The sequence below is a fragment of the Phalacrocorax aristotelis genome, chromosome 18 (genome assembly GCF_949628215.1).
Source record: "Phalacrocorax aristotelis chromosome 18, bGulAri2.1, whole genome shotgun sequence".
Lineage (NCBI taxonomy): Eukaryota > Metazoa > Chordata > Aves > Suliformes > Phalacrocoracidae > Phalacrocorax > Phalacrocorax aristotelis.
Window position 1 is genome coordinate 3,626,929 of NC_134293.1, and position 19,770 is coordinate 3,646,698.

A 19,770-nucleotide genomic window follows, 5' to 3' on the forward strand; every position below is an offset into this window, starting at 1 on the left:
TAACCACCCAGCACCGTGGCACAAAGCTCCAAGGGTATTAACTTCCCTTGCAGTTACCCAAGGAGCTTCTCAACAGGGTTGAGCAGCCCATGCCAAGTTTAATGCTAAAGTTTAATGTTAAACTTCACTGTCGTTTAAATACAACACAGGCTGGTCTATACTGCACAGCACTGGTGCAAGGAGGGGCTGTGAATCCTAGCGTGAAGCTGCCACCTGAATACCAGTGCCTGCAGTGACAGTTTTATAGGCAGAGCCCAAGGGGCAGTTTCACTCATGACAGTGTTTTCACATTAAAGTACAGTTCACATTGGCAAGGCTTTTTGCTTTTGTTGTACCATTCCCAGTATTTTCTTCTCTTTCATGTTTAATATTGATCCTGTACTTTGTGGAAAGGAAATCAGTTCGAAACCTTATTCTCTCCACCAGCAAGTCACCGACTCACGATTTCAATTCCAGCCTACTATCACAGCAATAAAACCCCTCAAATCGCATTGAATTTAGGCTGCCTCTTGTCACAGTCAAATGCATGACACCTCCTTGGAGCAGGTCTTTAAATTAAAATATTGTAAATTTTTTGCTGTTCAAACACTACTGCAGAAACGTGAGTGGCCAAGGAGAAAGGAGGGTTTTTTTCCTCCTGCTGGAATTTTTCACTATAACCATCCTCAGGGGAGTTCTCATCTTCAAAAGAAATGTTCTTTCTATACAAGCTGCAAAAAGAATTATTTAATGACATCATAAATTAATACAGAGAGGCAAAAATTTTCCAAAATGTGGAGAGACAGAAAAAAAAATTGGTGTTTGCCAAAAACACCCCACCTCTTCCAGACTTAGGCCTCTCTTGAGCCTGCGAGCTGCCAACGATACCAAATTGAATGGTGGGGCTTTTGGCATGACTTAAGTTTAGCTTGTTTAAATTCTGGCAAATATTCGTATTACTCACATACTCAGCAAACTGATGCAAATATTTGTTCTATTTAGAGTGAAGTCCAAACTCAGCGCTGGCATAAGTGCTGTTGGACTCGGTGGAACTAAGCTTGCTTGAGCCAATATTAAATTTGGACATCTACCTTAAAGAAAAACAGAATAAAAAAATCCCCATGCCTTTTAGGTACAGATTAGAATCCATCAATGGAAAACAGACCTCATGTGTATCCAAGTTTTCCTCGCTTGCTAATTTTTGCCTTAATCTGATTTGAAACGGACCTAGTTTTTCTGCACTTTGATTGCTGTTCCCTGTTACGATGCAACAAGCCATCTAACGAGAGCTAGAGCTGAAAAAGCCTCCGCACATGTGAAGTTCTGCACATTCTTGAGAAGTAAAAGCTGTTTAAACTGTAGTAAATCAAGCCCTGACGCAGTAAGCATACTTGATCTATTTTAATGCTGTGCAGGTTGTTGGGATTTTTTTTTAATGATGTCTGCAGTTTAGTGTTTCTGATTTGAAAAACAAATAGACCGTTAACTTCCTGCCTCCAAAATGGGCAGGTCCCAAATCCTCAAGAATACTTTGCTGTCGCTATGCTCTCTGTTTCTGAATGCCCACGGCTGGGCAGCGCGCTGCCAGGCAGGCATCACTGAGAACAACACTGCACAGCCGCGTGCTTGACGGCGGGTCACACACTCAGCAACTGCCAAACCTGCCCAGATGTGAAATGCAGAAGAAATGAAGTGGAAGCTGGGTGCCTCATCTGGCCAGCCCGGTGCCGCCCGCCTTGCCCATGAGCTCGCTTTTGGGATCAGATACATAAACCAGGTTAGAACTTTTTTGCAATGAAAAAACCCACCCCAAAACCAAAGAGGAACAGCACATTTCCATTTCCGAAGCACTTAGACAACACCCTCAGCGATGTGGTGTAAATTTGGTTGTCCTGTGCAGGGACAGGAGTTGGACTTGGTGATCTTTGTGGGTCCCTTCCAGCTCAGGACATTCTATGATTCTATGATTTCCATTCCATAAATTAACACAACCAGAACTCCCATGCTTCAGGGATGTGCTGGCTATGGATCTGTTCTCAGGTCGAAGGTGATTTGTAAGCTGATCACTATGTAATGCTATCTAAATGCTGTTGTCAATCTCATGTAGAAGGGGGTCCCACTAACTTAACTTTAGACGTTTAGAAATCAGAAATCCAGTCTAAGTGGCTGAGCTAGATTCCTCTGGAAAACGATCATCACTAGAGAATGATTCATCCCAGTTTAATCTAAATGTCTGATCTCTCTCCGTTGACTATAAAAGGAACCCAGATGACCAGGTTAGCATATATCCGAATTTTGCACTTTTATACGCAAACTCAGCCTTTTACAATCAGGTCCTGTACTTGCAAATATCACGGACTATTTTCATAACTAAAAGCTTGTTACTCGGCACAGGGTTTCGCAGGGCACTTGCTCAAGTCCAGTGGCTGGCTTGAGACCGAGCCTGGGCTGTGGCCTTTACAACAGCTGGCAGCAGTGCCTGCTGTGTGCTCCTAAGTTAAAACTCAGATTAATTACGTGTTCAGGTCTCCTCTACATCCCATGTTAACTGAAAGCTGCTGGAACAATTCTTACAGGAGTTACTTTTAAAACTGCCTTAAATCAATAACTATTGCATTGATGAGCAGAAGTTTAATGAAAAATGGTTATGATAGAAGCAATGATTATTCATTCAAAATGACATTGTTATTCTGTTAATCATATTTGTAAAACAGGCAAAAGATCCAGTTTGGCTTGTCATTTGGACTCTGGGCTGCTGACCCCATTAATTTTTAGGTTACAGTGGCAGCATTTGTCTCCTTTAGTGTTGATTCAGTGTCACTATGAGAAATGAACTGAGCATTTCAAAGAATGGTCAGTGACACCCTCAGACCTCTCCCCCCGCCTCCAACCTTTAATTCTTCACTCTTGTTGTTGTGATCTGTACACAAGTACAGGAACGTCATTTTGGTGCTCTTGTTGTCAGGCCAGTGGCTGCTTTTAACTTAGCCTAGTAGCGCTCGGGGTAGTCAGTTCAATGCACGTGTCCCTTAAAAAAAAGAAACACACGCTACCACAAACAAACCAGAACCCCTTAGTCTTGCAGTGGGCAATTAAAGTTTGACGGTGTAGCTGTGAGATGGTAAAAAAAAAAGGTCAGGTGTGCGCCTTGCAAAAGTGTGAGATGGGTATACTCGGACAGTAGGAGACAGAAGAGAGACGAGGCATCCAGTAATTCACCACGGAACATTTTTATACTAATTATTGAAATGCACCCAGAGACAGCTTATAGTAGTAAAATGACTTTATGTTCTGATATGTAAAATAAAATGTCCATGCTATGTAACAAACATTTAAAAATTCCATACCACCTGTATCTAATGTGGTTTCTAATAAAGATTTCTGTAGTATATATGCTTTTTATCTAACCAATTCTTAGTTTTTACATCAAAGGTGTGTAATAAAAAAAAATCTTAAATAGATGTCTTTCCAAAAAAAACCTTGCAACATTCATTTTTATTAAGTATTTCATTTGTAAAAAGCAAAGCTGAATTGGACACGTGGCCTGCATTTGTGATATATATATATTTTTTATATATATATATAAAATATATGTATATAAATAGCTATTCAGCATGCAAAATTGTAGTGATTTCCAAGATCTGATTATGCAATCCACACCAGTCACACACATAGTCTGCTGAATGGGTGTATGAGATTGTCCTGGTTGAATCATGACCTCCACTTCAGTGGCCTCAGGGTTGTCTCACTGCAAGCACCGCCCTCAGCCCCTCTTCATTGGAATGGATTCATCAGAACGCAGAAGTACCTCCCAACTTCCAAATTTGTATTTCAGCTTTTTGCCTTTGCCCGTTTGGGAAGCGGGGCAGGGGGGGAAACCCCGCTGTGCATGACTAAAGCTTAAATATTGTGCTCTTTAGTGGAACCAAACTCCTGGCACCACTTCTGTGTTGCCATCCCTTGGGACAGCTTCCCCCGGGAGCTCGGCACGATGGACACGCTGCAGACCGGAGGAGGACGCACCCCTGCTCACGAGCTTTTTGGGTGAAAGCAATGGGAGTTTCATTCCAGAAAGAGCACAGCTTGCTTTCCCACACGAGGCCGTGGCTGAGTGATCCCTCCTTCCCTCGTAGGGACCCTCTGGTAGGCAAAGCCAGCGCTGAAGGGGTCAGTTCAAGATACTTCCACAGTAAACAATAGTAGCAATGTATATACTGGTTACAGATTTTTACCTGTTCTACAAATATTTGTACACTGTAAAGCCTGACAGCTCATGGGAACTCATCCCACCCCACAATTAAGAAAATACTCTTCTATGCCTCTTTTATACTGAAAACAATTCTTTCCGAGTTAGCTGCAAAAGAAAAAAACATAGCACAAAAGGCGCGTTTCAGCTGAATACGAAAGAAATCAAGGACCAGCAAATACAGAAATCGTTTCTGGAAAGTATTAGCGACTTTTAAGCTTAAACTTCATAAATATATTGCAATAAGCGAGTGTGATTCAATCAACGGATGGGAGTCTGAAGACACTGGGTCTGTTCCTAACACTGCAATTAATTTGCTGTTTGGCCTCGGGCATAACTCTTCACTTCTTAGTTTCCCACAGCCACGAACGATGGTATTGTGGGGGGAAGAAGAGACATTTGTGCATCGCTGCCTTCTCCTCTCCACGCCATGGCACAAACCCTGCGCTGTGCCGGGGAGGTACCGGAGCGGCACCGCAGCTCCCTGACCCCACCGCCGAGCCTCCCCGCCGGCCCCTGTGCTCCTACGGCTCCATCACTTCCAGAGGAAGAAGGAATTTCTACAGATGAAAAGAGCTAAAGAAGCGCTGCTACAGCAGTCCTTGAACTACGCAACCGAACAGATCGCTTTTTCCTTTGAGTTTTGGGATGTTGTGACTTCACGAACCAAGTACCATAAAAGTGAAGCCCATCTTTTTCCCAAATAGCCAAAATTTGCTCACGGATGTTTAATATTAGAAGCAAAAGACACTGACTAGCTACTTCACTTGTTAGTCATGAAGATGGTTCCTACTGGATCGGTAATGAAGACGCGAGAATTAATTTATTTGGGAGTCGGTAAGAGATTGATGAATCCAGCCCACCGAGACAGGAGATGTAATTCTGTGTGTCTGAAGATACAAGCTCTTCACCCACACAAATCCCTCTGGAAATGCACATTTGTCTCACCGAAGTGCAAGTTACCCACAGGTATCAACACTGATTGAACACTGTCCTGGAGCAGTAACGTTGGCTGTGGCATCGCTTGGCCGTCAGAGTCATCCGTCAGTCCAGTTCTCCACAGTCCCCATCCCTGAATGATACTGCAGCGACGACTCCCTCGACAAGGAAAAGCTTTGTGAGTACAGGAATTCATTCGCCGCGTTTAGGTGCGGAGAGGGGGGTTTTCTCTCGCACACAGACGGGTGCACCCTTTCCCTCGGGAAAGATGAAGAAGGAACGCGCTCCCGAACCTGAGACTGGGACAGCTGGTTGTAGACACTGAAGTGGCTGTTACCTGGTGGCTGCGAGCCTTGACCCGTGATGGACGGGAGCCGCGGCATCATGGTGGTGGCAGTAAAATGAGCAGGGAAAGGCTGGTAAGGGACAGTTTCCATTGTCTGAACACTGTAGCTGGTGTAAGGTGCGACAGAAGTCCACATATTGCAGCTCAAGGGGGGAGGTGGGGGCGGCAAGTCGTCAACTGTTGAGACACCAGCAATTTCAGCCCCAGAACTAGAGTACATGCACGCTTCCCTCGGTGTCACCTCGCTGCAGTAGGAAGGGCTTAACATCTGCTGATCATACGGCGGCGGGGACCGAAAATAATGATCGTCTCCTACAGAAGAGGAGGCTTCCAGGTAGGAGCGTTTGCAGGGCAGGTCCAGGTGCCGAGCACTTTCTGCAAACAAGAAGAAATTCACGTTCAGGAGCAGCTCCCAGAGCGACGGCGTTTAACAGCAATCTGCTAAGGGCCTGGGGTGGGTTTATGGCGTCCCCCTAGAAGCCGAGCATGCAATCTGATTATTTCGCTAAACAACTGGTGCTCTTTTTCAGATTAATCCAGTCAAACCATTTTAGTTTGAAAAGACAATGTACAACATCAAAAAGACATTGTGTTGCAAATGTCAGGCTAATCCCCTCGGCCTCAAAGCCTTCTGGTGACGTTTATCAGGTTAAGTGAGTGACTTGGGCTACTATTCTCACATCAGAGATTACTTCACATTCATCCAGATAACAGAGGTCCCTGACGCTCTTGCAGTGTTACTCCTGACAAATTCAAGAAGTCTCTTAAAGGGTCTTATCGCAGCCTGCCTTCCTGTCATTACAAAAATGACTATACATTTCCCAGATATTCATGTCAAAAGCTGCAGAAATATTTCCAGATAAAGCAGCCCTTTCCCAGTCATCAGTCGTTCCCCTCAGCTTTACGCTGAGAAGCTGTAGCCCCTCTCCTACGGATTACGATGACCATGGCTGTGTTTACCAGCAACTTTCTGCTAGTTGTTAGGAATATTCTCTGGCTGAATTAGTGAATTCTTCTGCAGATTAAACATCTGCTACAATGACACATTTGCCTTGCAGTCCTCATTATGGTGCTGTTAGATTCCTCATTTGCCCATAATCAGAGGATTCTCACAGCTTAAATAAATTAGCGGCCAATGAGACATGCAAATAAAAGGATTTTTTTCTGTGCAAAGTTTTTCCATTTAACTTAAAACATGCCATGATATCATCTGGTGCTGGACTAAAAGGAAGAGAATGTAGTTACAGCTCACTTAAACTTGAGAACTAGTGGATAAAAGGAAAGGGGTGCTCACACACAGCTACCACAATCCCACTAATTTGCAGACATCTACAGAATTGCTAATGGCTTCACCCTGGAAAAGTGCTGAATGTGTATATTTTCATTAATGCTAATGGCGGTGTCAGAACGTCTCAGGATAGATAAGGCCTCCTCCAAACAATTATCAGTTCAGCTGAGTCTAACAATGGATAATTTCCCACCGTAGCTTCATGCCCATTGAATTACGCATTCTGATTTTTTTTTTTTGGCTCTGACTCAGAGTGTTAATTTGCCTTCTATGGGACAAAACCACTAACAATTGCCCAAAACCCCAGCTCTTGGGCCCTGACTCTCCAGAACACTTTGATCACGTCAGTATCTTTGAAGATCAAGGCCTAAGAGACCGCTCCAAAACGAACTGGCATTAGTGACAAGTCTTTCAGTGCTCCTGCTCTTAGGTTTGTTTGCCATAATGTTTTTCTAGCTGTAAACTCGAGTTACCTCTTCTTTTTAGGCAATGATAGAAGAGCCCTGAATCTCTCTGTGCTGTGAAGGTGTTGAGTGGCAGATCTTGAGTATCTGAAGCTGCAAATTGCATGTGAGCACCGTTCTCATACTGATAGTGTTGAAGGGTCTGGTGATTCCCGTGAAGTGGGCTAACGTCTGGCTTTGTTGAAAGCTGGCCATGACTGGACACCAACCTCTGCCTCATGATGCTTTTGGAAATTACTGGATATTCTTTGCTAAAAGAAGGGAGAAAAATTATTACCAGTTAGACAGCAACCAGCATTAACAGAAAGATGAAATATTAGTTTTGCTTCCCATCTCTCCAATGACTCCAACGCCCTTTGACAATTATGATAAACTCATTCTGCTGGACATGGGCGAGTATTGCGACAACACACGGAGGGGGCCACTGAATTACAGGAGGAGCTTTTCAAGGGTATAAATGGCATCAAAAGCCCTAATGCCCTCAAGCACAAGAAAATGTGATGCCCCCCACAGCATAGGCACCTTTTCACTTCTTCTCCAAAGAGGTGCAGCACGCTAGTAGCAGAATGAGGGTTAAAGCCCAGCCTAAGGCTGTATTTCCGCACAGGGCACGGGTCTGAAGTGTGCGCTGGCTGGCTGCGTGTCGGACACCGCCTGCCCAGAGATGCTGCCTGGGTTCAGCGCAGCCACGCACACACGCGTGCACACACTGCAGCAGCTCCCCGACCCCGACGAGCCGGGCAGGAGGCCGCCCCGCTGAGCCGTACCTTTGCAGCCGTGCCACGCGCAGGTCGCTGTCGTCGCTCCCCCTGAATCCCTTGGCAAAGGGGTTGTTTTCAATTTTCAGCTGGGTTATCTTTAAAAGAATGAAACCAAGCACACAGCGTTTGAAAATCGATCAGAGCAATAGGTGCAGCAGCAGGTCTGAGGCTGTAGGTGTCCTGTCCTATGCGACACCCCGTGAAACGCAGAGCCCATGAGAGTTTCAGCCGTCTAAGATGAGGTGACAGAGATGGCGGTGCTGCATTCAGCGCCGAGAGAGAAACTGAGCTGTGAAGGCCCGTGCTAGATCTTGTCTGTCAGCTTTTTAAAGCTGACAGACTTGCTGATTATGAATGAGGACAGGAATGTAAATTTCCTGAAGTCTGGGTCCTGTGTTCTTATCCTGGGCTCTTGTTAGTGAGGATAGATTTGTCTGATTTAAAACGAGAGTTCCTATGTCTCCATGTTAAAGAACCCTATTCCTTACGGAGTGGCTCTCCCTCATTTCCATAACAATTTTATATATCTTTACATTCTTCATTCAGTCATTTTTCCTCTGTGAAAAGCCTCATAGCACGAATAGTGAATTGTCTTTGGGCAAGAGAAAGTTGCTGCCTTCTGCAAGAACTGCCTTTCCCCCCCAGGACCTGCAGTGTATTAAAAGGGTCAAAACACTTTCAAACTGACTCAGACTAGATTTAATTTTGATGGAGCTCAGTTTTTGTAAGGGAACTGTGAAAGCTCTGCCATTTCATGAAAATTCTATTGAAAAAATTTATGTGTGAAATTTCCTTTAAAAATATGCACTAGTCTGTCTGTCTTACAGCCCCAGTAAATACCGTTTTCCCTTGCCAGTCCTGCCACCTGAGCCCTTCCCTGTATAAGGCGGGTACAAACCAAAGCCATACAATGGTCAGGAATGCCGGGAAGAGGTACTTGGTTGTCCAGTGAAAAAGGAAAATAAACCACCTCTTTAACAAAGGATTTTTTAAAAGACAAACAGGTAGTGAACAAGATCGTCTGAGAGGGTTTCAGGAGCTGGAAAATGCCAGAACAGCCCCAGAAGGTTTGTAGGGACACAGGAGCCCCTAAAAATAGCCCTTGTCCACTTCCCAAAGAGATGTACCTGTGCCCTTGCACAAACGGACGCCCAAGGCTCTTTGACAGTAAGGTTTTAGACAGGTCTAACACGTATCGAGGACAGAACTGGTCAGAAACAGGTCGTCTTAATGTCCTTCCCTACTAAGGGACACCGGTGGGTAGGACATCTCCTTGGGCATCCAGTTGTCACTGGAAAGACCTTTTCCGGGGGGAGGAGAGGTGGCAGTGTGGCAGGACGCTGGTGGGGCGGTGAGGACGCGTATCTCCCTGCAGACCCACGGCCCTCGGGTCCCCTCCCTGCCTGAGGCAGCGCAGCCCTGCTCCCCCCGCCAGCCGGCCGCGGCTTGCACCAGCCTGCGTCTGATTTTAGTGGTGAGGATAACGAGCAAGTTCTGCGTTTGGATAATTTTGCAAGAGTGTGGCTATAACTAACATCTACGCATTTAGCAATGTTGAAAAATACCCCTTTACCAAAAAACTCCTGAGAAAACAGCTGGCCAGTATCTGAGACGGAGAAGGAAGGTGGTGACACGTGAATTTAACCAGCCTCAAGGGCTCAAGATTTCCTCTGCTCTCGCAGCCCACAGTGGCCCCAGGGTAGCTCCCAATCAGCTGATGAGCCACAAGAAGCATAGGGCCCTTCCTACACCACAGCCCGACATCAGGTTTGTACATCTTAATTTAATTTTGTTATTTAGTGACCATGGTTTTCCTCTGACATGAGGAGAATCAGGGCTCCAGTCCCTCCTTGTCCCCTTCCCCTGGCTTCATCCAGCCCAGAAGGGAGTTTTGGGTAAACACCTACACCTTCCTCACTGCCCTGTGCTCAGGGGTACCCTCTAGCACCAGCTTTCCATCTCTGGGAGCCCACACTCAGCTCTGTAACCAAGACTCTCATTTTTTTTGTTTAGAAAGGCAATTATTCGCAAGGACACTTCTTGCTAACAGGATATTTCTGAGCTGAAAATAGTTCAGTGGTTTGTTTTTCCTAAAAGGTACCCAGAGCAGGTTTTTTGATTGTTAACACCTAGGAGGATAAGTAAAACCACTGGGGTATTTCTCTGAGGTTGTGATTTTCCTGAGATCGCAGTGAGGCCGTGGCGAGACCTCCTGCCTCCCGCTCCTCTGCTGCAGACCGCCGTGCTCCCCCCGCACCGGGCGGCATCCGACCCCCCGAGCCCGCAGCTCGCAGAGCAAGAGCTGGGCAGCACCGGGGCGGCTCCTCGCAGGGTCTTCACAGAAGAATTAGGGCTTGGCTGGGGCATTTTCCCGAAATCCGTCAGGTCCACTCTGCGCCACCACCAGCTACCAGCCTCCCCCCAGCAGTGGTTGTATGGCAATGACAGTGGAAGTATTAAGTTTATGAAGCACTTTGGGAGCTTTAGTGATGAAAGGTGCTATTGACACATGAGACATTTTAAGTAGGCATTAAATAAGCTTTTTTGAGCCTTTTTGGTTAACCATGTTTGGGCAACTGGTCATTTTACACCAACAGCTACAACTTTTCAAACAGGATTCACTTTGCTGTCCAAATAGGGCCTTCTTTTTTGCTCCCCCGTCTTACCATAACACACCCCCCCATGCTTCTGCTCTGAGTCTTTTAACTGGCTCACTAATTGCAAAACCTTGCAAGGGCTCCATGCTTCGAGCATCAAAGGGCATGCAGGCATGCTGCTTGGGAGGAAAAGGTCTGGTCAGATTATTGGGGAGGAAGAATTTCACAAATGTTCCTGTTCCTGTAGTATTTTCCTATGAATGTGTAGAAAAGGAGCTGATACAGTAACACATGGCAGCTTTCACATTTGGGGTGACGGGAGGGTGGTGCCACTTCACTCTGCACCTTTATGAATCCTGATGTATGTTAAAAACTCCAGCGAAGCCTCATTCAACCCTGCAGTCCGACTTCACCGTTCAGAGAGCTGCAGGGGAGCAGGGGCTTGGGCAAAGGCAGGCAAATCAGCAACAGGATTGAAATCGGAGCCTTGCCACCCCCGGCTGGCACCCTCTCCTCTCCGCCCCCGGCGAGAGTGCACCCGCTGTCACAGGGAGGTGACAATTAACTGCCACTTTGCTGTCCATCCTGCTAGTAACTTGGGCTGCTAAAATCCTCAGACGGAACGCTACCCACTGCCACCACTACCAAAAAAGAAGCCAAGCCAAAGCCTACACACCCAGGTGTGGGTGACCCACACCCCCAAAGCGCAGCACCAAGCCCTTTGTACTCTGTATTCCCCCAAAACAAACCCAAACCCCCTCCTGCCTTCATGTGCTAACCACAGAGCAGGCTCTTAGCTGCTTTTTTATGGTTACATTCCTCGTACTTCTCACTAAATACACATACTATAATTACTTTTCACTGTAGATTTATGAGCAAGCTTTACTAGTCATTATTAGATTTGCTTGCTGTTTTGAATGACATCCTAGCGCCGATTCATTAGTGTCTGGACTCGCAGGGTTTGCCAAGGTATTGTTACCCAATGATGTTCCCGCTGCTCCTTAGCTGCATCCTCTGGCTCGTCACTCTTGCTTAACGATGGGATGGAAATTGTCTTTTAAAGCAGATATTTTCTGCTGCACAACAGCAGCATAATAGGCTCTCCCCCGCCCCGACCCACCCCAAGCAAACAGCTCATGCTCATCAAAACACAGCACCGCAGCGACATCGCGCCGCTGCTGCAATTTGGAAGCTCATTTCGCAGCCGTCGGCAGCAGAGGGCTGCGAGGTACAAAAGCCCGCAAACAGAAATTAAGCACGTTTAGCCAGAAAAGCAGCCTACCTTGTGATTCTGGTAGGAAGTCACCGATATAAAGGACGTCTCCGGAAAAACATGGGTGCAGAAAGCTGTGTTCTTCGATCCGAAAGCGTTGTTCTCATCCGCCTTCACAATATGCAGCCGTGGTTGGTATTTATGCATTGAATTAAGAATGATCTGAAAAACAATTGATGCTGAAGTGAGAAATCCAATTTAAAAAGAAAAAAAAAAGACAAGCCATAGCTATTTGACAGACTTTACTAGCAGAGCACAAAAGCCCACTAGTGCTCAGCTTTAGCTTTGCTTTCGAATTAGAGGGGAAAATTACATTATATAAATGCACATGAACCCAGACAGAAAAGGTATCTGCAGCTCTGGCAAGCAGAAGTGAATTTAAAGCTTTCCTGGTAAACCCTCATTTTCTCATTGCTATTGGATAGACTCCGTCTGGGTGGAAAAAAAGTAGTGATTTTTTTTCTCCCAGATCATGCTGAAGCTGTACAATATATATATAATTCACCAGCAGACTGGTCCATAAAGATTCCTAATAAATGCTTTACTGAGCTGAAAAATACACAGTTTAGCACAAGCAAAAAAAAAAAATCACAGAAACCACAGGGAGGGAAAAAAAGCGCTATTTTTCTTTTATCTGCTGGTAAAAGAAAACTACAAAAGAGGAGATGATTTTTTTTTTCCTCCTCCTGTTTGTGGAGCGGCTCCGTGCGGGTGGCTGGGACACGGGCACCTCTCGCAGCCGCCCTGCAGCTTCTCCCCTCTTCTCGAGTCTCCGCAAGTGAGAGGCAGGAGCCGGCCAGGCGCTTTCTTACGGCGGGGGCTCGGGGAGGCGGACCCCAGGTCCAGCGGGGAGAGCCCAGCCCGGGCGCCTCTGATGGGGCGTTAGGGACCGAGCGGGGCTGCCCAGGCGGGGAGCGGGTGGCCCGAGCCCCGGCTGCGTCGCCCATCCCAGCCTGGCCCCACAGCATTGTTCTTCCATGAAGAAGGCATGTGTCCAGATGTTACAGAAGAAAATGGGCATTGCTTTTAAGAAACGGAATGGTTTTAAGCAAAGCCTCTATTCCCTTTACTGGGCAAAGAAGAAATACTGCTTTCTTCTTGTTTTCTTGGCATAACCCTTCTCAATCTCTTCTCCCCTCTCCCAAACAGATTAATTGCATCTGTCCTCCCTGAGCCCGGCTGGCCCTAGAGGCGAGGAGATCCCCAGCCAGGCTGACACCCCTTCCCTTACTGGGGTGCCCGAAGCAGCTACCAAGGATACATCCATCCCTGACGGACACAGGCAACGGGCCACGTAGGGAAGACCACAGTGGGTCGTGTCTTCAGCTGGTGATAGATAAATGGGTGGGTGGATGGATGGAGGGATGGATGGATGGACGGACGGACGGACAGACGGACGGACACATGGATGTACACAACACAGCAGAGCAGCATCAGTTTACACTGATGAGTTTTAAATGAGAACTATCAAGAAACAGAAGACATTTGCTCCGCGATCGGTGTTTGTGCTGAGGAACCCTTTCCATTTCATGCCCGCCCGTGCTGAGGAGAGCTCGCGGCGGCGGCGCTGCTCTGTGCACTCCAGCTGGGACGGGAGGTAGTGTAGGGAGCTTGTGCTCTTTAAACCCCTTCGTCTGGCTGCACGGAACTCTGCCCACAGTAGCTGGCTGCATTATATACCACTTAAATGCAATTTTTATTGTTGACATTTTCCAGACAACCCTCCCTGCTCCCCAAGAGAGAGAATGAGGAATTTTTGGCATTTTATCAGCTTTGCATCAAGTCTCTTAACCACTTTGTGGCTGTTGATGTGCAGGGTGTAGATCTGAGAGGGTCGGCTCAGGTTTGGGTTCGGAGCCTTTTCTGTGCTTTCATGTAGCAGCCACTCATAAAACAAAGCCAAGATGAATAATGCCAGAGGGCCAAGACTTTCATAAGAATAAGCATTTTAATTTTCAATAATTAAGAGTTGAGCCAAGCTGATAAATAATTGTTGTCTGGAGCAGAAGCTGGGGTGTGCTAAGCTCTCGTCACTGCCTGTCCCTGCCTGCCCAAGTCTAGCAAGGACGGGTGACTTGTCCCCAGAGTCAGAGCAAGTCAACAGCAGGACAAAGAAAACAACCTTAAAATAAGATTTCCAAAGGGAAAACTAGCAGCCCAAGTTTCGATACACTCTGGATGAACAGTCTCTGTTTCCCCTCCTAAGTAGTATCCACTGGGCTATAATGACACCCTTAAAAATCTTTTCCTTTTTTTTAATAACCTCTTTAAACCCAAGGCATCCAAACAATTTCCAAAATGAACAAGACATTACTTTTTGGAGCCTGAAAGACACATTCAGGAAAGGATTTTTGACAGATGCTCAAGGTTACAGTTGTGGCTGTGAACCTGCCTGAAGGTTCATTGTGAACTGCTTAATATCCGGGGGATGTTTGGGGGGCGGGGGGAGGGATCCCCTAAATGGCTTCGTTTAGCCCCCTGCACTTACAAGGTTGGGCATTTCTGTCCCTTGCACTGAAATGAATATTTGCCCACATGTCTCAGTGTACCTGTTGGAAAGTGCAGAATTTCTCTGAGTGCGGGGATCATGAAAGGAGACCCCCTCAAGATGTGCCAGATCAAAGCCGAACAGCCATCGCTGAGCACGACACATGATTAATAGATGTGAGCACCACAGAGCCCTGAAGTTAACTCGATCGAGTCAGTGTCCGTGGACGCGGATGGGGAACAGCTTCCAGCAAAGCAAAGCCCCATAAAAATATGCTGTTCTCATAGGATGAAGCAAAATCCCTTCGGCTATTTGGCAGAGAGGTCAGCACGTCAGATCGGGGACGAAAATGGGACGTCACGGTGCTGTTGCGGGTGGCCCCCTCTGCCTGCGGCACTGGTGATTTCTCACATCTTTTGGGGGGGGGGGCAGCGACCACCCTCCGCATACCCGCAACCAACATTTCACAGGCTTGAAAACAAGAACCTGTGTACAGAGGTCATGTCTGCACATGCATTCTCCTTATTTGTGCTTGGTGTAAGCCTTGTGCACTCAAAAACCCTACAAATCATTCAAAAAAGCCTCCCAACCCTGAGCTGCAAAACACTGTGCCTGTGCAAAGTGAAATGCCAACAATTCAGGCTAAATAGTTTTCAAGGCTGCTGTGGAAAACTGGTCGCTGGCTAAAAATACACAAACCAAATGTAAATTCCGCTCCGATGACGAACATCAGTGGAAAGATTAACTTAAAGAATTGTGTCAAAAATGAGAAGTATTTTAATTGATGGGACAGAGCACGGCCGCTGCTGCTGCTCGGTGCCGGGCAGGCAGGGCTTCAGCAGCAGCACTGGGCAGGACAGAGGTGATGTAGGAGCTCTCAGCCTCCAAGATGATGCTAAAACAATAACTTCGTATTTTCCTGCACTTAACTTTTTCATTGTGAGAGCGTGGGGAGATTAAGTCAGTGTCAGACGCTGCCACTCACATTTTTAAATTGTTTTTGCTACAAAATACAGGTGGTTTGAAATAGGTTAGCTACTGAAAAAGAAACGGTGTTTGCCTTGTCTTGCCACTGAAAATAGTTACTGGTGTATTGGTTAGAGGGGAATTTTAACATGATAAATGCGAAGGATAGAAAATTAATAAAGGAAACTGGTGTCTTGAGCAGCACGGAGGCCCACTGGCTTAGTAACTGAAAGTCACTCTCTGCAACTTGGTGATCTTGTCTATTTGCCTGTGAAACAAACAGCTTAGCTTACATGAAATGGCAGCATATTTAGGAGTCTAATAAATATAATTTTTTTCTATAGTTTTAAAAAATCAAAACACACACACCCCCAAACAACAAAAGGTAAATCAAACAGATATCCTAACCAGAATTCTCAAATCAGATGGATAACACCAAATTCAGGAGGTGGATATTGGCTCGACATCCCGACACGGGCCCCCGTGGGGATGCCAACCCCCACCACCCCCCAGGCGCTCTCTCTGCCCAGAAAATACACACTTTCAAGAAACAAAATGGCTGCTAAAACCCACCCAGGTGGGTAAAAGCAACGTTCTTTAAAAGCGTCGGTGAGGATGGCACCAAAAGGCTGTAATGAACCACCTGCGCTGCTGCGGGGCCCCAACGCAGGGACCCTCCTCGGGCTGCGCTGGGCGAGACCCAAACAGCTCCTCTAGTGTTTGAGAACCATTTTTCATCTCTCGCCTTCCAAGGCGCTCACCGTGATGCACAGCCTGGAGCGCGAAGGGATGCCTCCCCCTGCCCACACACCCCCCCGCGCCGCTGCGTAACTCCGTTATTGCTGGCCAGAGAGGAGCCAAAGCGGATCTCGAGGGTGATGTCACTTCTACCCCCTCAACGGCGCACATGCGGACCAGATTGCGAGGGAGGAGAACTCCAAAGTCAAATGTGAGCTTACACAAACATCTTCCCCCCTCCTTGTCTCCCTCCTTTGTGCTGATCACACAGCTGGCAGCTAGAACTTAAGCTGTAATGTAGCTCAACTTCTTTATTTTTTTGGCATTCCCCAGTCAGCAACAAATGTCAAAAAAAAAAAGGGTGTCATTTGCTCCTTCCATTTAATTTTACTTAGGAAAACATACTCCTTTAGCGTCTAATCTCGCACACTGCTGAGTAATGTCGGCTTCAGGGCTTGAAGGCATTTGCCAGTTTGAGGGATCGGGCCCAGAGGCCAGAAGCTTAGCAGGGTAATGGTACCGCATTGCTTGTCGCAATGCAAGCTTGCCTTGAAATCACCAGTAAAATGTATTTACTTTCATATGAAATTTGGGGAGTTGATTTAAGAGCGCTCCCTGTTTCGCCAAGGTATCAAATGTCATATGATGCAGTGGTTGTTATGGCAACTACCCTTTTTATACTGAATAGTAAATGGCTACGAAAAAGCCACATAATTTTATGGTTGCTCCCAGGAGATCACATAACTAATATAAAATCTCTCATTTTAATATATTTTCTGCTCCTTTCTTCCTTCCTTCTATTCTTTTTAAAGTGAAAAAGCCTTTGAGCTGGGGCTGGCCCTTGTCCCACACCGAGACGCTGAGCGGGGGCGCGAAGGACCAGAACAAAAACCTGACGATTCAGTCTCCCGCATGGAAAAAAGAGCACGTAATCAACAGGGTTCTTCCAGAATCGCAAGCACAGCTGCAGTTCACCTTGACAAATATTTAGAGCATTTGATGGTATAAGCCGTCCCAAACCTAACTTTTCTTCACGAGTAACTGGTTCAGAGATGCCACACAGCATCAGCACAGTCGCCCCAGCTGCGCTGCCCAGGATGAACGGGACGTCTCCAGGGACCGGTGACGGAGCGCAGTGCCACCGCCCGGGACAGCTGCCCTCGCTCATCCACCTCGGGAGCTTGCGGAGACACATCACCCCAAAGCAAGCAGCTAAAATCATAGAATCATTTAGGTTGGGAAAATACCCTTAAGATCATTGAGTTCAACCAAATAAAACAACCCCTACAGACAACAGTTGTATTCAGACAACCCCTACAGCAGCTAAAAAGCTTGCTCTAAACTTATCTAAACCTTATCCTATTTATTTTCAGTCATCTCCAGGAAGCCCCACCGTGCTCCGCTCAAAGCCGGGCCGCCTCGCAGAGCTGCCCGGGGCAGGGCTGTGCCCACCGATGGGGGGAACGGGCTCTTCCAGCCGGCCCCAGCCCCGAAGCTGCTCCCCACCGGGCTGCAGAGGAGGAGCCTCCCAAACCCACACGTTTGTCCTGGCAACCCACACAATGGGGAAAAAAAGAAGGGCTGGAAAATCCTGGGAAAAGATTCAATATGAGCTCAGACAAATTGTTCCTTACGAGAGGGCCAAAGCTGGGATTATTTTTTTTCTTTTCCTCGGACCTTTTTCATCTGATGTCAGCTGAAATTTATGGTAGTGTTTCCTGGCCTTGCGATACAGCTGTGGTGTGGAGAAGTCCACCTCCACGCTAACTGGTGAGCATTTATTTCTGAATGAACGGGACAGGGCGGACCCGAGGCGTGTGACCCCGGGACATCCACTCGTGTGCTATCCAAAGCACACCCTGCACCCCCCCACGCTGCTGCGTGGCCTCGCGTCACCCGTGGACACTAAAGGTCTTTGGCAAACCATGACATCTCTGCTGCCCTTCTCCAGGCCAGCTCCCCACCCAAGACTAGAGGATGATTTCAGGATCTGATTCTAGTTAAACTTTACTAAAATCAACTGCATTTGACTCATATAAACCGGTAATGTAACAACAAAAAGATTTAACACAAGAGATGTAAATCTTTTCAACCAAGAACTCCACCGGTCATTTCTTACCCAGCTATTTCAAATGCACACGTGGATCTATTCATCCTGCGAAACACGTGCCACCCCAGCGGCACACAGCTCCGCTCGCTCCGTGGGGGGTTTTTTCAGGAGCAAAGCAGACAATGTAAAACTTCACATCGGGCTTTACAATCTATTTGGACACCACGGTTTCTCAGATCAGCTGTAAGACATTTCCTAAAATGGATGGTTAAAAAAAAAAATAAACCCAAAAGAAAATAACCTTTTCATGGATATTCTTTCAGCAGTAGATTTGGAGGTGCTCCAAGAAAGCCGATTTCAAATTTAGGGCTGGACAAAAGGGTTTTTTCAACTTTTAAATGAACTGACATAAAAGCTAGTTTAGTAATGGGAGATATGCATAGACACGAAATTCTTATATATTTCATATATATATAAAAGAAATCATATACATATATGAAACCATCTATATATATAAATGAAATCTTTTATATACTTATATAAAAGATGTTTTTAGCTGAAAGTAGAGACGTGAAACTGTTCTCTTGCTACAGAGCTGCTACAGCACTGCTCTAAGTGAGGACAAGCAGGGCGCAGCCAGCAAGGCCGCGTCTCCTCCCACCAGCCAGGACTTTGCCTGGGAGCTGCCGCAGCCCCATCCCTTCGGCCACAGGCAATCCAAGGCTGTGCGGAGGCTGCCGCCAAGGTGGCACATAAACCTCATATCAGCACGCGGTGAGGAAACTGCTTGGCCACAAGTCATAAAGCAAACAAATAAGAAAAACTCTAAATAAAATTTAGGGTTTCATAAGATTACTAGGACATTAACCTAATTAAAGCCCCTGAGTGCGCCTGACGAGCAAAGACAGGAAAACGTTAAAATTGAATTAATAAAAAAATGAGAAGGAAACTCCAAGACTAGGGGAAAAATTAAGTCTTTCAGTGATAACCAAATAAAACCAAGTGTGCGAATAATATATCTGGAGAGAAATAACAAAGTCATCAGCTTTAAAGAGTAAATCCAGTAAATAGTGGATTTGGGTCAAGAAGTCCAGGAATATTGCTTAAAATGCTATCACAAGTGACAGACCATCTACAATACCCTATAGCTTTAAACCTCAGTACGTTACATCTCAGGAACTATAATAACCCCACTCTTTAAAAGTAGATAAAGTCCATTATGACAGTGAAATGCTGCATCAGCACCCAAGGAACAAGGTAGGTACGGAGTATGTAACATAACCAAGCTCAGCAACACGGCGGGGGGGGTGGGGGGTGTTTAAATTAAATCTCTACTGTTATTTGTCACAAACTCCACTTCTAATTCATTTATTACTTGTCTTTTTTTTTTTTTTTTTTCCTGCAGGAATATCTTCCTACATTGTGTAAAAAAGAAAATAAGTTCCAATTGATCTGGTCCCAGCTGAAGCCTGCCAGAAATACTGATGTGATGTGATCGTCCTTTCCAAGCTGGCCTGGCTGCAGAAGCCATGAGAAAGGCTGATTCCTCCAGCAGAGGTTTAATTTCAGTGGAGTCATTAACAGCAACAACAACAAAAGCAGAACCCCCTGATGTGATGTGCTTGCTCCTCTGCC

The 19,770-nt window shown here is 46.3% G+C and overlaps 1 protein-coding gene across 5 annotated transcripts in view; it reads right to left on the bottom strand.

Annotated features, from left to right (window-relative positions):
• Positions 1–399: 399 nt before the first annotated feature.
• TBX4 (T-box transcription factor 4) overlaps positions 400–19,770 on the bottom strand; it is a 49,413-nt gene continuing 30,042 nt past the window's right edge. For all 5 annotated transcript variants that reach the window (XM_075113087.1, XM_075113089.1, XM_075113088.1 and 2 more), the window contains 4 exons: positions 11,903–12,055; positions 8,030–8,118; positions 7,272–7,513; positions 400–5,885 (listed from right to left, as the gene is read on the bottom strand). In XM_075113087.1, the coding sequence (XP_074969188.1) occupies positions 5,263–5,885; positions 7,272–7,513; positions 8,030–8,118; positions 11,903–12,055 (1,107 nt within the window). In that variant the 3' untranslated portion in view covers positions 400–5,262. The remainder of the gene's footprint in view (positions 5,886–7,271; positions 7,514–8,029; positions 8,119–11,902; positions 12,056–19,770) is intronic.